At 40.3% G+C, this 18,909-nt stretch overlaps 1 protein-coding gene across 1 annotated transcript; it reads left to right on the top strand.

Moving 5' to 3' along the window:
- The first annotated feature begins 13,042 nt into the window (after positions 1 to 13,042).
- Positions 13,043 to 17,402, top strand: LOC147440994 (11S globulin seed storage protein 2-like). The gene is made up of 6 exons (XM_086482766.1): positions 13,043 to 13,203; positions 13,287 to 13,615; positions 15,183 to 15,370; positions 15,760 to 16,098; positions 16,319 to 16,539; positions 17,126 to 17,402. The coding sequence occupies exons 2-6, from the start codon at positions 13,384 to 13,386 to the stop codon at positions 17,274 to 17,276; spliced, it is 1,131 nt and encodes a 376-aa protein (XP_086338892.1). The 5' UTR covers positions 13,043 to 13,203; positions 13,287 to 13,383; the 3' UTR covers positions 17,277 to 17,402.
- The last annotated feature ends 1,507 nt before the right edge of the window (positions 17,403 to 18,909 follow it).

Genomic DNA, 18,909 nt, shown 5'->3' with positions numbered 1-18,909 from the left:
TGTTCTAGTTAGAGTGCGCCTCTCATCGGCAATCACTCTTACCCTTTTCCTATTGGACCGACAACCCCGGCCCATGACTACTAGAAGTGAATGCCGGTGGTTAACACATGGGGTTGTATGCTTGCATCATGTTCTTGCCCTCACAATACATGCAAACATTCAAAGAGGCATTCATGACCGGGTTTTTTTGAAATAGATTCTACCATTTTCAGCCCCATGAAAAATGACTTGCCTGCCCGTCACATCGCTTATTAAAGCGCCATAATGCACACCCTTTCAAGGAGTTGGCAACTCAGATAGAGATAGCGACGCAGACAGACAAGTTCAATCTACTCACAAAGACACTGGAACGATGAACCTTTGACTACTAAAGACTCCAACAAATTAGAGTGACAACCACCTGAAGGCTGATGTTGCCAAAGCCAAAAGCAAAAGACAAAGATGAAGACCAAGACTGAACTTGAACGAGGACGTGCAAAGACTAGGAAGGGGGGAATGTTGACAGCTGGACTAGATGGACGCCCTCCTAGTCTACCCCTTCTTCAAGAGCCCTAAAATTTTGATGTCCCTTATTATTTTTATGGAAAGCTTTGTAATTATTTGAGAGTCTCTGATTTTAATAAGATAATTTTATGCCAAATTTAAGTTGTAAAGTTCATAAATGAGTCTTAGCCTTGTGAAGCTAGCCATTGGCCAAAAAATCCCTAGGTACAAAGCTCATTTTTTGCAAATGGAAAAGGAAACTTATCATTATTAGAAGGTTTATGAATTTTAGAGCGTACGATTGAGAGCGGCTACTCTCACATGCATTGTGATCATTCTATCTTGAGCTTTGGTAGTCTGATTTTGATTCCAAAACTTGCATCGTGTTCCTTGTCTTCTGCTATTTCTTTTAAGTGTAATCATTGTCAATTTTGTTGTGGTTCATGACTATGTGTTAGCGAACTAAGCTGACTATTTTGAGTGCTTTAATGTTTGTTTTTTGACGTTCCGACCATAGAAGAGTGTTCCTAGACCCTAGGGCAATCTTTATGGTATATTTTGTTACAATTTTCACAACGTTGATCATGGTGGATCATGATTTTGATACCTCATTGGATTGCAACCAAGCTTGGTAGGATTGTGTCCCTAGGTGTCTTAGACCATCTCCTAAAGTTTCGTAGCATTTGGACTTCATTTGAGTGCCGAAATGGCGTGATGATGAGTGCGGCGACATAGGACATATGCAACTAACCAAGTTTGAGAGTGATAGATTTGCTAGTGAAAGAGATGGCTTTGTTCCATAGGTTCGCTTCGTGAGGTTGACACACTCAAAGAGTCTCCGTTCCCCATTCGAGTTGGTTCCCTGAATATTGACATTATGTTAGTGCCATATAGCTATGCTAAAGTTGTGTGTGTTGCGGTGACCCGCTAACAACTCCATTTATAACTCACTTGGGTATTTTAATTGAGTTATCGCAACTAGAAGGTGAATAAACGAATTTCCAATTTTTAGACTTTTTCAAGGTGTTGGAACATGTAAGAATACCTCTTCTCAACTTTCCATGAAGGTGACTTGCTGACAAATCTGATCATCATCGATAAAGTTCTTGAGTTGTTTTCATTCTTCATCAATATGCAACCTCACCATATAGCTGGTGGTCAAGGTTGAAACCCTGATATAAATCCAGTCACAACATGCTTTGCATCTTGATAATCAAGCTCCAAACTAGAGAGATAATCTTTCCAATTGGATTGATTCTCACTAACGTACATTCTTAGCATATCCTCTAGCACTAAATTAATATTTTCAAGCTAAATATCCATCTTTGGATGAGTGGAAGTACTGATATTGAGTTGTTTCTCCCTAACCATTTACAAACAGTCCTTCAAAAATGACAAGTAAATGTGGGTCAACGCAATTACTCCCAATATTGAGATGAATAATCTATATAACTGATATAGATTATGAACGACCAACTTCATTAACTTTAGAGATTGAATAGTGAACTTAACAAACTTTACAAATTTTAGTCAAATTATCTACAAGCACCCATACCAAGCCATCACCTTGTATTGTGGTTGGTAGACCCATAATAAATAACATAGAAATAATATTCATGTGGTGCAAAATGCTTCATAAGCTATCAATTTTATGAATTTTCATGCCGCTCCAAATGTGCCTTTGCTAAAGAGTAGGGCTCCTAACACCTACTATGCATGCATTTAATAAAACTGGTTTGAACCTGCATTTTCATGATTATAGTTGCCAATGCTAATGGTGAATGTTATGCTCATAGCACATATGGAAGAGAACGAAACAACCAACTTAATTAACTTTAGAGATTGAATAGTGAACTTAAAAAACTTTACAAAGTTTAGTCAAGTTATCTACAAGCACCCATACCAAGCCGTCACCTCGTATTGTGGTTGGTAGACCCATAATAAATAACATAAAAATACTATTCCTGTGGTGCAAAATGCTTCATAAGCTATCAATTTTATGGATTTTCATGCCTCTCCAAATGTGTCTTTGCTAAAGAGTAGGGCTTCTAACACCTACTATGCATGCATTTAATAAAACTGGTTCGAACCTGCATTTTCATGACTATAGTTGCCAATGCTAATGGCGAATGTTATGCTCATAGCACATATGGAAGAGGAGGAAATAATAGCTCTATGAAAGAAGCCAAAAACCACTGCAACTACTTGAAAGCCATGCTAACACATTTGGACCATAACAGAATGTGAGAATGAATCACATCTAGGTACAAACAATGAAACATTTTTATTAACAGAACGTAGTCTTGCTACATGCGTAAACAACTAGTCGTTAAAGTTGTTTAATAGTACTTATAATCTTAACAAATCTTACTTGGTATCAAAAAAAAATTGGCCACTAAAATTGTTCTTGATACTATGTGCTCATAATGGTCTAATAAACGGATTCCACCAACACTTAGGGACTCTATCATGACAGATAATTGAAGAAACATGCACGAGTATTAGTTCTAGAGACTCATACTCTCCTCATGTGGAATATGTCTCATATAGTGATGCTAGGAAAAATGACACCCATCAAGTACGAGAAGTACTTGTGTGTGGAGGTAATTGTAAAACACTTAACGACGTAAGTGAGAGTGACCCTCATAAACATTGCTCGACACTGGGTAAACCAAACTCCTTGATTTTGTAAACCATGTTGCACCTCTTGTAACTAACAACATGTACCAGGAAAAACCCTACCATGTAGGTTTATAACTATTTCACTAGAGAGTGAACCCTTGATTGTATCATAATGAACAATTAAAAGAGAAAGTAACACGTTGTAGAAATGGTACCTGATATGCTACTTTCCCAAATTCCTTTGCTCATATGATGACCTAGTTATTTGTCTAAAGTGTTAAGTGGATGAAAGCCTTCTAGCATAAGCATCCCACTTATACATATCTGAACCACAAAAGTTCTCTCTTATAGACACAATTAGTGCTATAGACTAAGCAACATATCCTCTTAAGTTGGAATCTTATTTATAACTAGATCTTAAAACAATCATATTTCCCCATTGAAAGAAGAGAAAGATTCCCAAAACAAAAATTAGGTAGCCATCTAGATATGATTTGGTTTAATTAAAAAGAGAGTACTAGCCTTGAGGCTCTCTTAGCAGATTCATCACAGATTCATGATATCCCATGAATGAGTTGCTTGCTAGCGAGGCCATGCTTGCATGCTACAAACAAAAATCATTATTTATAATGTATGCACCTTGTGCATATAACCAATGATGTAAAGTTCCACGGCTATAGTCATATGCAAAGAACATAAGGAAATATACCAGCCTCAATTGTTATCAAGTAGAATTTTACAGCTATGGGTAACTCCAACAACAACATCAATAAGAGAATCACCAATAAAAGTCATTGAACACAGACAAGATCTTACCTTGTCTTAAAGATTGTACGATTCCAATGCATGTGGAGACCACTTCAAGTTTACTCCACCATGATAAGTAGGCAGATAATGATGTCCGTGATAGAATAGCTAGTGTTATAGTGGAAGCGTAAACAATGATGGGGTGGAATTAATTCCACTTAATCAGTACGCCATGCATGAAAATGAAAAAAATAAATTAATAAGCCTTCGACAAATGACGGCCTCAAAAATTTGAGTCTATCCCATAAGTGCCTTGCACAATCTGTACTAACATGAATACATCACAATTTGATGTTTCCAAATGTGAAATGTGAGCTTATATCTGCATATTGCCAATGCCCCAAACCTATCTACCACTGCCCTTGATCCTAAGTCAATGAGCAGTATCTTGGCATGGGTTCCTTATGGCCCTCAAAGCCCTTTGCTTTGCAAAGTAGAAAATCTTTTCTAAACAAAAAGAACTTGAGATTGTCTAACCTTGTTGCCCCTCTGTGGCTAATGGCCTTGAAATTTAGAAGTAAAGTCTTGCTTGAGAGTGAATCTCAATCTAATTTTGTTGCTCTTGCTTTGATCTGGCTCATAGTCATGCGTTTCGTAATTTGAAAGCTGTTGTATGTACCATGTATGCCCTCTTGGCTTAGGTTGGGTTCACATTGATTGGTAAAAATCATGAGGAAAAGTTGCGATTTAATCAAAAGCTCTTTCTCTCTCCCTGTCCTCTTCACATAAGGCAGTGGAATGTCTGACTAATGTACATCCCAACCAAAATGAGCTACCAATGCACATAGAAAATGCACAATAGTCATACAACAAGTGGGAGCAAAAGTCTCTTCATAATCTACGCTTTTTTGCTGTGCATAACCCTTTGCAACAAGTCGAGCCTTATAGAGATCAATCTCACCATCCGGGTTGCATTTCAACTTGTAAACCCACTTTGTACCAATGGCCTTTTTGCCAGGAGGCAAATCACATAAAGTCCATGTGTCATTTTCTATAAGTGCATCATACTTAGATTGCATGGCAACCATCCAATTTCTTGAATTTTTTGCTTCATCAAATAACAGAGGTTCCTAAACATCACATAAGCTAGACACATCCAAAGCATAACAGTCTATTGCATAAGATGCATGGCGAGAACGTGAACGAGTACGATTAGATAAAGGTGCATCCAATTTACTATCACTCAAAGTATGCACTAGACATTTTGGCATACCTCTAGCCTACTCATTCTCTTCCCTTTCCTCATCAAGTACTGTAAAATGTGAGCTTTGTCCTAAGGTGTGAGTGAGTCAAGGAGAGGAGAGTGGATTTATCCTACATACTGTGGAGCAAGGCTGTAGAGCTACTTAAAGCTCATTTCTTGAATCAATAAACAACAACTCATTTTGCACTACATGCTTGTCTATGGTGAGCTTGTGCTAAGCTAAGTCAATACTCAAGATTGTGTTTATGAGTCCAAGCTAATCCTATCTTGGAACCTAATTCACTTGAGTGATAAGCTTGCTTACACACACTCACACACTTACACACTTGCACCATGTTTCTCTTTCATCCACCATAGCTAGCACGATCCAAATCCTAGCATTTGGTATCAGAGCTATGGTGTGCTAGCTAGGATTCTCATTATGCATTAGTGTGTGTGTATCATTAGCATATCTACTAGACCGATTAGCATTTCATTGTCACGGCCCATTAACATTTTTCATAACTAGTTGCATCTCACTAATTAGGCCCTAATCTAGTTATGTGTGGGCATGTCCTTGGCACACCCAAGAGGCCACTACCCTCCATGGCTAGATAGGCTTGATTAGGGAGAAGATTAGCATTCAATTTTTTGCATTTCTAAACCATTCTTGTGTCAATTTTCTAGTGATTTTCACCTCAAATTAATATCTCCACCTTTGCAATCGCCTAACAACATTGACCTCATCTCGAAGTGCTCGACGCAAGCTCGCCGTAGAGCCTTCAAGCCCTGCAATTCGAGCTCAAAAGCATCTCAAACTCCATCTTCAAGATTGCCTATATTTAGGTGTGTGTGTGTGTGTGTGTGTGTGAAAAGCCTGGTGAGCTTTGCTTAAGAATAAAATTTTTGGAGTCTATTCATAACCAAGCACTTTGGCTTGTTGGCTAGCCCAAAATAGCAAACCTATTCTTGGGTTGAGGTTTCGGGGTCAAAACCCTTCGCTAAATTGGGCAAGGCGGGCGGACTTGAAAAAGCGCATCAAAACCAATTTTTGAGCCTGGCGGGTCCACAAGGGGGATTTCCCACGTGCATGCGCCTTTTTTCTGCCTGCGCTTTTGCCTGCTGCCCAGCGTTCATGCCCGCCTGTCCCCGCCTTGCCAGGCTTACCCGCCCCTGTTGGGCCCCCCTTCCCACGGCGCTGCCATCAAGAGACTCAAAAGGCTTCAAATCTAAAGGCTTCAAATCATCAATTGTGCACAGTGTAAAGAGGCAGACATTGGCTAGGAGAGTCTCCTAAGATAAGACCCCTCTATTGGCACAAATGGGGGACAAGGGAATAGAGAAATTCAATGGGGAGGGATTTCACACTTGGCAAACGAAATTAAGAGGCTACCTTATGAAAAAATGTTTGTGGTCTGTCATTAGCACTGCCCTCGAGCAACAAGCCGAACCCTATGGAGTGCACACTAGGGCATCTACACTCATAGCAAGTGCACAAAATTTGGCCAAAGACGAACAAGCATTGGGAATTATCATCACTTCTTTGCATGATAACTATGTGCATTTTTATAGATGAATGTAAGCATGCACATGAAGCTTGGCATGTCCTAGAAAGTAATTTTGGAGCTAGAGCCAAAAGAAGCAAAGTTAGTCTTAAAAGACAACTTTACAAAGCTACTATGCTTCAAGGGGAGGACATTGCTACCCTAGTGAACATGCTTAAGAGAATTGTCACGCAGCTCACTTACATCCAAGTTGAAGTACGAGAAGATGACAAAGTGGCTATACTTTTAAGTGCACTTCCACCTTCTTACGACCACTTAGTCACAATACTTCAAGAAAAAGAACTAGCACCACCATTTCAAGATGTTATCAACTCAGTCCAAGCAGAAGAAAGAAAGCAAAGAGGTTCACTCACCCCATCAGGAGGAGTTTTCATCGCAACATCTTCAAGGGGAAGATATTCACCATAAACGTCAACAAAGGGAAGAAAGTGTTATGAATGTGGAAGAATGGGACACGTAGCGAAAGATTGCTACACAAACAAACCTTCCAATAAATGTGGTAGGAAAGGACACCCTCCTTCTCGGTGCTACTCAAGTGGAGGCAGTAGCAGTGGAGAAAGCAACAGCAGTAGAAGCAACAGCAAAAGCAATGAAGGCAAGAGACCTGACAGAGGATCAGCTCACATAGTAGAAGACAAAAAGGACGAAGACGAAGGTAGCATTTGGGAAGACCCATTTTGAAGATGTAGACTCTCTACTTGTAGGGGAGGACTTTTTCCTGTGTGGATACCAACTTATCATCCTGTGTGGACATCACCATCCTTTGTGGATATTTCTTGTGCGGATTTTTCCATCCTTTGTGGACTTTATTTTCCTGTGTGGATATCACCATCCTATGTGGATTCTGTTAGCCTGTGTGGATCATGCATTGTCTTAGTCCAAACCTCAAGGGGAGGATTGTAAAGTGTGAGCTTTGTCCTAAGGTGTGAGTCAAGGAGAGGAGAGTGGATTTATCCCACATACTGTGGAGCAAGGCTGTAGAGCTACTTAAAGCTCATTTCTTGAATCAATAAACAACAACTCATTTTGCACTACATGCTTGTCTATGGTGAGCTTGTGCTAAGCTAAGTCAATACTCAAGATTGTGTTTATGAGTCCAAGCTAATCCTATCTTGGAACCTAATTCACTTGAGTGATAAGCTTGCTTACACACACTCACACACTTGCACCATGTTTCTCTTTCATCCACCATAGCTAGCACGATCCAAATCCTAACAAGTACATCACGTAAATATGCATCAGTAATACGCTGATCTGTAACATTTTCAGAAACCCCCATACGCTATACATTTGCCTCATTGGAATTTACATTCAAACTTCTACCACTGAAAAGAGGTAACAAAGTGTCATAAATGTCCTATGAGCTTACATTATTGTCTCTGGTACACAACAACAACAACAAGGGCTGAACAGAATCTTCCACAAACACAACATCCCATGAGATCAAGATACGCTTTGTTTGCGTATGATACAACCTGTAATGTTTGCTTTCAGCACTATAATCAACAAAAATACATTTGACAGCCTTATCATCCAATTTTTTTGTCTCTGGTACACAACAACAAGGGCTGAACAGAATCTTCCACAAACACAACATCCCATGAGATCAAGATACGCTTTGTTTGCGTATGATACAACCTGTAATGTTTGCTTTCAGCACTATAATCAACAAAAATACATTTGACAGCCTTATCATCCAATTTTTTGCGCTGCGTTTGTGGCAGCAAAGCATATGCTAAACAACCAATAACACGCATGTGCTCAATAGAAGGCTTTCTATCATGCCATGCTTCATATGGAGATATAGACTGTAAAGCTTTCGTAGGACACCTGTTAAGTAAATAAGTGGCACACATGATGGCCTTAAGCTAAAATGAATGCGACAAAGCTTGACTTTTGACCATACATCGTGCCATTTTCGTAAGTGACGTGTTTTTCCTCTTAGCAACACCATTTTGATGAGGTGTATAAGGCACTCTACATTGGTGTTTTATCCCACGACTAGCCAGAAATGCATTAAAGTCATGAGACATATACTCCCCTCCTTGATCGAAACGGAGGGTGCCATAGTACACTTTGAGACATTTTCAGCCATAGCCAGAAATTGTTTGAAGCACATAAATACTTTGGACTTTGCTTTAAGCGGATGTACCAATGCATGCCTAGAGTAATTATCAATGAAAGTCACAAAGTAAAGGTAATTGCCCAGGGACGGAGTCTGCATGGGCCCACAAACATGACTGTGCACAAGTTGCAACCTGCATGTGGCCCTAACTGAACCATCCTTTGGAAACTTTGAATGTTGCATCTTACCCAAAATACAGCCTTCACAAACATGTTTGAAAGGTGTTTCAAGAGGTGGCAAAGAAGCAATCATATCAGATTTCTGCAAATGCAACAAACTGGAAAAATTTAGATGTCCAAAACATGCATGCTAAAGATTTTCATCTGAAATAGCCTTAGAATCCACAACTACATTTGCAAAATTTTGCCCATACTTGTCATACAAAGTGAGCTTATACAGCTCACAACATAAATGCGAGATGCAACTTTTTTCATCACCGAAACTGAGATCATGAACTGTACATCTGTCATCCACAAATTGGCATACAAGTCCAAGTCTAGCAAGTGAAGATACAAAAAAAAAGATTCTTCTTAATCCTAGGTACATACAATGCATCAACTAGTGTGAAAGAAATCCCACTTGGAGTAGTAATCACAATCTTTCCAACTCCCTTGACCGGATAAAAGGCATTGTTCGCACAAGTGACCGAATTCCCATGAGGGACATCCTCGAGAGAGGTAAACAAGTCATGACGAGAGGTAATGTGCTTTGTAGCACCATTGTCAAAGTGCCACACATGGCATTTGCAACAACTAACAAACATGTATCATGGACATAAGGATCATAAGTGCACTCTGCACTAAAAGCCCATTATGTATCAACATCAGCATCACAGTCTCCTTTCATAGAAGAATCAACAATATCTGCATTTGTAGTGGAACCAACATTAGTAGTGGAACTAGCCTCTTTCTTCTTTGCCTCTTTGATCTTCAACTTAGGACACTGCTTGATCAAGTGATCATTAGCTTTACAATAATGGTAACACCTCTTCTTTTTGCCCTTATCACCAGAATTCCTAGACAATTGTTGCCAGCTGAAGTATTAGGAACAAGTGATTTATCACCCGTTGAAGAACCATGAGAAGTGGCTACATTGCTGCTACCACCTTTTCTTTGAGTAGTAATAAAGGCCTGTTCGTTATCTGGCTCCATTTTTTTTTGGAAAGTGACTCTTGCAACAAGAAGTGCATAATGCATCAAACTTGATAACTTCTGGGTTTCCTTGGGTCATGAGTCTCCAAGTACTAGCAAAAGTCTCGTAAGAATCTGGCAAAGCATCAAGAACAGTCTGCACAAGGGAACTGTCAGAAATGACTTCGCCTGCAGAAATAAGTTGTTCATTGATATCCTTGATACCAGCAAGGAAAGTGTCCATGTCATCTTCCTCATGCATAATCTTCGACTCCAACTCTTTATGCAGCAATGCAATTTTAGCCTCATTGCAACTTGCATAAAGACCAGTCAGAATATCCCAAGTCTATTTTGTAGATTTTGACGAACGAATGTAGGGAGTAATAGTACGCTTCATAGACAACATAATCGATGCATGAGCGTGTGCATCTTTTACATCCCAACAACAAGCTTGCTCAGCCGTAGGCAAAACAGCTCTGGCAGTAGCAACCCTGCCACCAAAACCTGCAACATCCTCAACATCCTCAGAACCAAGATGTACATCAATGCCCGGTGCAATGTTCCAAACTCCCTTTGACATAAGGACATGCTGCATCATATAAGCCCACATAGGGTAATTTTCCCCATCCAATCTGTCCTCGGTAGCAAACATCTTGAACACATCTGTGTTGTTGTCGGCCATGGAAAATGCCTGCACCTAATGTGAAAACTGCCCGAAAAGAGGAGAAAAGAAGCAGGAAGAATACGTGCTATACAACACAAACTGTAGAAGACTGTAAGAGATTTGTTATGCAAAAAACGACAGTGACAAAAATTCTACACACAATGATGTATCCAAAGTATTTGTCGGCCTGCTGTTGCTCCCCAAAGCTCACAAAAATTGGAGAATGTGAGCAAGTATGCTAGAGCTGCTGGCGACTATGCCCGGGAAAATGTAACCTGCTCTGATACCAATTGTTGGCTGCAGGAAAACACACACAACTTGGAAAAGACAAAGGAGGCTCAAGACACATAACATAGAGTGTATTACTTATTGTGCAATGGAAATATAAGATAGCCCTAGAGTAATGGGCATATATACAACGCACGGGGAAGAAAACCTCCTAAGGAGGGAAAAAATTCCCGGGTGGTCTAATTGTGTTCACACACATACCACATGCATACGGTAACAAAACACATTGTTGTGGTGCATTGTGAAGGTGTGAGTTGGTAACGTGTGAGGTGGTGGTAAGAGAGTGAAACAAGGCGGGAGTTCAATTAAGGGTTGCCAATCCCTTTGTAACCTACTTCTAGATTGAAGTGCAAAGCCATTGAGTGGTTGCTTTCTCGTGGATGTAGCCCAACCACATATATTGTGTGCTCTCTCTTTCTCTCTCTCTCTCTATTATCTCCCTTGTGTGTGAAATTATCTCTCTCCATTATGTAAAACACTCTAATTTCTCTTTAGCTATGCCTTTATTCCTAACATGTCCTGGCCCTTGGCCCAAACTCTGATACCATTGTAAGAGATTGGGGCAGCCACATGCTCATAACCACCCAACTATATTATATATAGGCCCTTGGTCCTAGCTATATATGGACCCTTGTATTGCATGTGTGTATTGGCCATTGGTATGATAGATGTAGTCTCACAAATTGGGAGTGCGTGTGGACCAATGTTGGATCACTTAGGCCGTATTTGCTAAACAAGAGTTCAAATCACATTGTATGCAAGATTTTACTCTAAATCCTTTCGGATTGGGGATCAATTTCAATATATTGGACCCTCATAATCTGTATTAGCTAAACAAGAGCTCAAATCACCTTGTACGCAAGCAACCTCAATACATTGGACTCTCATAACGTCTCTTGTTTGGTCTTTTAAATCTCCTACCTAAAAGAAGTTTGTCTTGTGCATGTTACTTAGTCATTAATCCATCTTTATGTTGAATTACTTGTAACTAAAGGTGCTATTTTTTGTACATTTGTATCAGAGTATAATTAGGACTTTTTTGAAAAAATAAAATTTTTATAGCATAAGTCCATGCAGAACTTTGCCATGAGCATTAGAACGTTCACATACAAACACCATATCCAAAATAAAGCTCAAAAAGTTAGGCTTTTTATAGGGAAGCCTTAAACCCGAAACAAATTGCAAATACAACTGTCTCTCCCACACGAAAAAAATTGGGGGAAGGGTGGGAGGGCATGAGGAGGTCGAGGTAGAAACAACGAGGTGCCTACCTTTGGGGCATTCCCCTACCTCTTAGGACGAATTGTTGCCACAATTTGCCATCAACCACCACCGCCACGAATTGAAAGGCTTGCCTCCTATCGCATACAACTCCTTCAGCCTCCCTAACCTGATCCTCTTGCAGACTGGGCGAAATCCTAGCAAGGTCGTAGGTCCCCACAACGTTGCACCATGGGAATGTTCAGGTGAGAGCGGTCATAAGAAACTATGAAAGGTTAAGCCTAATGATTGAGGGACTTTAAGTATTGATAGTGAAACTCTTATTTCCATGAGATTTTCACTTTATTTTGCAACTATGAAAGCAATTTAGGCCTCAAGGGGTGCACTATTGAATACCCCTCTATACAAGGTGTGTCCCGAGGGTCATTAAAAAACCCCTTTTTAAACATGTGTGATGAATTTTGCAAGCACAATTACAAGCCACTATCTCCTCTCTTCAATTTGTGCACAAAGGAGTCTCAAAGCAATGAAAATAAAGGGCTAGCTCGCTAGAGTCTTTACATTCTTTCCAATCTGGCGAAAGAAATGGTTGTTGAGAAAATTGCGGCAAGCAATGGAAGAGGGGAAGGTCTTCTTTGACAAAGAAATCCACCAACGAGAGGCCAACCCATCCCTCTCGTCCTTGTGCTATCTTCTCGTGTCATAGTGCGATGCCCTTCCCTTCCTCCATCATGTGTAGCCTCTAAAACCCTCTTCATTCCCCTTCTTGCCATTGTAGACAACAGTCTACAACCATCTCATCCAAAGAGGGAGCTACTTTGAATATAATTCGCTAGAATCCTTACTTTGTTGAAAGGTGTGAGGATTGCTCAAGGTCACATGCAACACAAGGTCTCTATAAAAGTGAGTGTAACGATTCCTTTTATAAGGAGCGTTAGTGTGATGTTTATCTGCATGGGTTTGCTACCTAGACACGATCTACCTCTCTCTCTCTCTCTCTCTCTCTCCCCCCATATGCGCCAGCTTGTATATTACTACGTTCCAACTTCACAAGAACCGTTTCTTGGCGCTCGCTTGCAACAAGCTGTAGCAAGGTCTTTCTCTCTGGTCCAAAAGTAATTCCCTCATGCCTTTGCACTAATTCTTTTGACATGCCTTTTGCTCTTGTAACTTGCTGTTGTAATCCGTCAACATGCAGACCCGTAGACGCTTCAGCAAATTGACGCATTTGGGCAGCTAATTTTCTGTCAGAAAGGCAAATTTTGAGCTTGTTGTGACTGAGAAGCAACTTTTCAATGGCGGCCCCAACATGCAACGATGGAAAGCTTATATCTACAGAGATGCTGAAGCCAAAACTCCCCAACAAAGAATTAGGGGTGAGGGCCACGGAAGGGGGGATGGAGGAGGTGTGGGAGGGACCGCTGCTGCTAGAAGCTCGTGTCGGTGCCTCGAAGCTGACCCTCCATCCCTTCTCACTCTCTCTTCCTAAGTACTCAGACTCTGCCCTCGTCTGCTATGTTCTCCAAGGTACTTTGTTTTGAACGTACAGATTTCTTTTTTCCCTGCCTTGCATTCTCCATTCTGACATGGGGGGGCAAAGTTTCTGCATGCATCATTCTCACAGAAAATTGTTAATGAATTTAGAGATGCAAAATCGTTTCTGAAAATTCAGAGATGCATGCAATTCAAAAAAACACGTTGCTTGATGAAAATTTTCCTTGAGGAACAACAAAGTTGTTTTTCTTCCCATTCAAGTCTCCCATATGTTTCTTTGTAGTTCCAAATGAAGAGAATTGGTAGCTCTTCTCTCCAGCTTGGCCACGTGCTTGTTTGAACTCTGTAAGATTTGGATGCTTTTCATGAATGCACTTGAATGCCAATATATTAGGGCTATAGCCCTATGTTGCACCTGCTTGTAGCTAGATTTAATGCAATTGATGTGTGTATATGTACGTGCTTATGCCGCCCGTGAGAGATAAGTTTAGATGCTGAGGGCCAAATGTGAACATAGTGGTGCAAAAGCCTTTAGAGAAGGAAAACGTATGAACAGGATTGTGACAGAACTTAACTATATTACCAGTCTTGCATTATAGTTCATGATTGTGACCCGATTGTGAAGATTCTCTTCAAGGAGCAACTCAGTAAGGTTTGGGATATTTAACGAGCCATGGCTTCTCATTTTAAGACAGTCATGTTAGGTGATGTCCTAGTTGATGTACCATGCACTCTTGACAAATATGTTGAAGAGGTTGATGGGAGAGGAGAGAGAACAAGAGGGGGGAGGAGGGAGGGAGTGGTGCACTCATTACTAGAGAGGGAGGGGTGGAGATAGTTATAGCTCCATGTCAAATGCTCTCTTTTTCTTTACATTGTAATTTGTCCCTAAAGTTTCTTAGAGACCTAAACTGAAAAGGCACAGAAAACCACCCTCCAAAGGAGTGTCGTTGGCACCACTTTTGGTACCACCAAACCGTGCTTCCACCCAGAGATGTCAGACAAAGGTCACACTATGCTTTCAAATTTGAACGTCCCAGATATGACTTTGTAGGTCCAACATCTACTGGAATTTCTTGAGCTCAAATTGAGATGAAAACATATCACTAGACAGAAGTACTAGGACTCATGTGTTGACCCAGGATTGTTGAGCTACAAATTGAGATGCGAAGAGATGTACATATACAGTAGACAGCAGTACTGGGCATAGTCACATGGAATGGGAAACAAAAACGAGATGGGCAAGACCATTTAAGACGCAAACGGCTTGCTTTAGAAATGGCTTCTTATGGTTATATTCTGTATGTGACCTCAGAAATTCATTAAGAAACAGCAAAGGAAACGAGAAATGGGTGTCTTTGGAAACGGAGTTTCCAATCCCATGTGCCCCGGAACGGAGTCCCTCCTTGTAACTAGCAACTCATGTGTTGACCCAGTATTGTTTGATTGAGCTACGGCCACAATATGTGTCCACAATCATGCACATTCTTATGGTATTTGGCAGTTGCTACTCTTCATTTCTTGAAGAGAGACTAAAAGATTCTTTGAATGAAGTATCTTTATCTTTGTTTCATGGCATTGGATGTTCCTCTTATTGCAGGAAATGGGCTGGTGGGAGTGGTGTTCCCAGACACGGAAAAGGAGCAAGTAAAGAAGGTGAGGAAAGGCGATGTGGTGGCCCTGCCCCTAGGCACCTTCAACTGGTGGCATAACACCCATGCCCAGGAGAACCTCTGTGTCTTGAGCTTGGGGGACACCTCACAGGCACTAAAATATGGACAATTTACAGTAATTTCTTTCTCTTTCTAGTTTCTTTTCTTACACACCTAACAAAGTGACATTATCTTTCGCGCTAGTTCTTTGAATTGATTGTGGAGAAACTGAACTTTTCATCCATATTTACACACATCAGCATGTATTATGTAGGATTAAGGAGGCACTATTGCTTAGTTTCTCAGAGTGCATGCACATGATGCTGGAAGTTTGATAAAATTGAGATTGATAGTATGAGTGGTCCACTGGTCATTGAACTTTTGTTACGCTTGTTATCATGCTTGATCTACATATTTTTTTTATCATGATGATTTGATGCTTATGTTTCTGATATATATTTATCATACGGTACTGTACAATTGACCTAGTTTCATCTATGGTTTGGTTATGAATCTTGACTGCAGAATTTCTACCTGATGGGCTGCAAAGACAAGGTCCATGGAGGGATTATGCACGGATTTTCAACAGATTTTGTGGCTCAAGCCTGGGATTTGGATGAGCCTACTGTAAAGATGATGCTAGAGAGGCAGAGTGGAGCAGCTATTATTAAGCTTCATGCACCCCTACGTATTGAAGAGACTAAAGAGGAAGCAGCTGGTTATGGAAAGTTTGTTTACAATTGCGAGGATGCCAAGAAAGATGTAGATGTCAAGAATGGTGGGCGTGTGGCTGTAATCACAAGCGACAATCTTCCTATCTTGAGCCAGATTGGGCTGGGTGCTGATCTAGTGAAGCTTGATCCAGTATGATGCTGTTTTGTGTGTATGAGGTTGAAAATGCATCTGTATGCATGTGTGCATACATACATTCATTTGTGATTGTGTGTGTGACCCACGTAAGTGCATATTTGTGTGCTTCGATATGAATTGAAGGTATGTCAAAACTGAAACTAGAATTAGATGTGATGCGATCAGATAGATGACAATAAATGTTCTGATGATTGAATGGTGACTTCTTATGTAGGGTGCAATGTGTTCACCAGGATTCTCGGCTGATGCTGCATACCAAGTCACATATGTGGTGAGAGGCAGTGGCAGAGTGCAAATGGTCAGCAATGAAGGGGAAAGGGTTGTTGATACCGAGATAAAGGGGGGCTACTTCTTCATCGTTCCCAGGTTCCATGTAGTCTCCAAGCGCGCAGGCCCTGATGGTCTGGAGTGGTTCTCCATTATCACCAAAGAGAAGTAACAGTCTCTTCTTATCTTCCATAATTTGGTTGCGATTATGCTTGTGTTTGCATGTGGAGAAGTAACAATCTCTTCTTATCTTTCATAATTTGGTTGCGATTATGTTTGTGTTTGCATGTGGTGAAAATTTAAGTCTCCGAGTTAATGCATTGCATGTGAGGTTGAAGAATCATTTAAGGAATACATTAGTGACAGCGGGAGTAGTTGAAGGAAATATTTTTTTTGCAAGGCTCTCTCTTTCAAACAGTTTGGTGTTGCCTTTGCCAACGGCAACTTCACCGAGAAAGCGAAACTGATGCATGCAGGGGGTCGAAGCTTTGCATCGATGTCCTTGACACAACAAATGATTGCAATAACCACCATAAAGATCTTAATGTTGCCATGAATGTAGACTTGTTTGAGATCATGTGCTGCCATATATGCACACACACACACACACACACACACACATATATATATATATATATATACACACACACACACACACACACACACATATATACACATATACATATATATATATATATAAATAAAACATAGACAGTGTAATTGTTTGTTGATGCATATGCTTTTTTGTTTGTAGGCCAATCTTCTCTCATTTGGGAGGTAAAACTTCAGTGTGGAAGGCACTGTCAGCTGATGTTTTGAGTGCAAGCTTCAACGTGGACAAGGAGATGGAACAGCACTTTCGGAGCCGCAGAATGCAAGATGCCATTTTCTTTCCACCTAAATAGATCAGAATTAGAATCATGGCACGATGTCTTATGAATAAAATTTGAAGGACCCTCTTGAATTGTTTGTAATGCTTCAAAAGTACTTCAGGAAGCTAAAGTCAAGAGCAAGCTCTTGTTTTTGTGAAATTTAATCAGTGGAGCGAGGTATATGATAAAATAGTCTCAATATGAGCGAAGTTAAAAAATTGTGCTCATCCAAAACTAGAGATTTCACCAGACAGGCATAAACAACTCTCTAAAAGATAGTAGGTATTGGACATGATCATCGATCATTTCAAAATAGCAATTTAAGAAAGACTAGGATCTTTGATATTATCTTTAGGAGACTCCTATACTTAGCACGTTAGTTTGCCTTGTCTAGGATCATGTCCACCCTACCTTTGTCTTGACATTACTCTCCTCTTAAAAGGAGAGTTTTCTTCAACAAAAAATCTCTTCCTAAGAGCAGAGGGTGCTAAAAAAAAGTGTGTTCACTTAAACATTCCCTTTAGAATATGAAATGAGGGACATCATGGCGATGTCAAGGCTCTACGGGGCTTTTCACCTCTACTTTTTCCTGAAATTTGTGCTAAAAATAGCAATGGTGGCTTTCCCTATGCCCACAAACGCTCAAGCCTTGCTCTGATATCAGTATAATGCCCAGCGGGGCTTCGAATGTGGTGTTCTCCACCTAACCACCTCCTCTTGAAGGATCCTTGACCCTATGTTTAGGAGACCCCTATATTTGGCACGCTAGCCGGCCTTGTTTAGGACCATGCCCCACCCTACCCTCGTAGGATCTTAATCCTACACCCTTGTAGGGATGCCTTGACACTTGTATCCTTCTAGTCGTGACTCGTCGTGCGGCTGCTAAGCAATTTTTCCATCGCTCTACGTCTCTATGCATCTTCTGGATGGAGAAGATAGCTTTGAGTCTAGAACGTGATTGAGAAGCAATATATGCTCTATCACCTAATTTGCATGCATAATTACAGATCTTTTAGCAAAAATTAAAATGCAAATCCTTGCCATTGAATGACACCCCCATGTGGCTAGAGGGTTCACCTCGAGATGATTTACAAATAACATGAGAGAACCTCCTCAAATGACATCCCCATGTTAGAGAGGGTCAACAGATCGAGACGATCAACAATACTAAGGCCAGTTTTTTTGCAACTCTTTATAGGAAGATTGGTTCTCTCTCAATAGAAGATAATAGAACTAGGATTTGATATGGTATTGTGCTTATGATGAAATTGTTCATCTTTTTTAGACAAAGATATCTCTATTTGTGATTTCATTCTTAAATAGTTTTGTCTAGAAAACTTAAAAATAACTCCCCCTTGTCATAAATATAAGTATATGCAAAAATTGGGGCAAATCCATCCCAAAATGATACAGTGATATATTGGGAATTTTTGAAATTTGAGGGGTATATGGGTATTTAGTGTGTCCTCTGGCTATATAAGGAAGGAAGGACAAATTTAGAAAGGAGAGATGTTACATACATATGTGTAGATGATGAAGGGACGTATCTACAAGTCTTGATCTATGGATATGAAACCACATACTTATGGAGTATAAGCATGATATGCATGGATATGCATGTATAGGTAGCTCTATCTGGAGCCAAACTCAAGGTGCAAGATAGCAT

This window comes from Adiantum capillus-veneris, chromosome 15 (genome assembly GCF_014529385.1).
Source record: "Adiantum capillus-veneris isolate H3 chromosome 15, ASM1452938v2, whole genome shotgun sequence".
NCBI lineage: Eukaryota > Viridiplantae > Streptophyta > Polypodiopsida > Polypodiales > Pteridaceae > Adiantum > Adiantum capillus-veneris.
Note: the sequence above shows the minus strand (reverse complement) of the source record. Positions and strands in the feature narration are given on the sequence as shown.

Bases quoted from the DNA above. Each gene is read 5' to 3' on its own strand.
- LOC147440994 (XM_086482766.1), top strand. From the start codon at position 13,384: ATGGCGGCCCCAACATGCAACGATGGAAAGCTTATATCTACAGAGATG. The intron at 16,099-16,318 runs GTATGATGCTGT...CTTCTTATGTAG, and splicing joins ATCTAGTGAAGCTTGATCCA to GGTGCAATGTGTTCACCAGG. The intron at 16,540-17,125 runs GTAACAGTCTCT...TTTTGTTTGTAG, and splicing joins TCCATTATCACCAAAGAGAA to GCCAATCTTCTCTCATTTGG.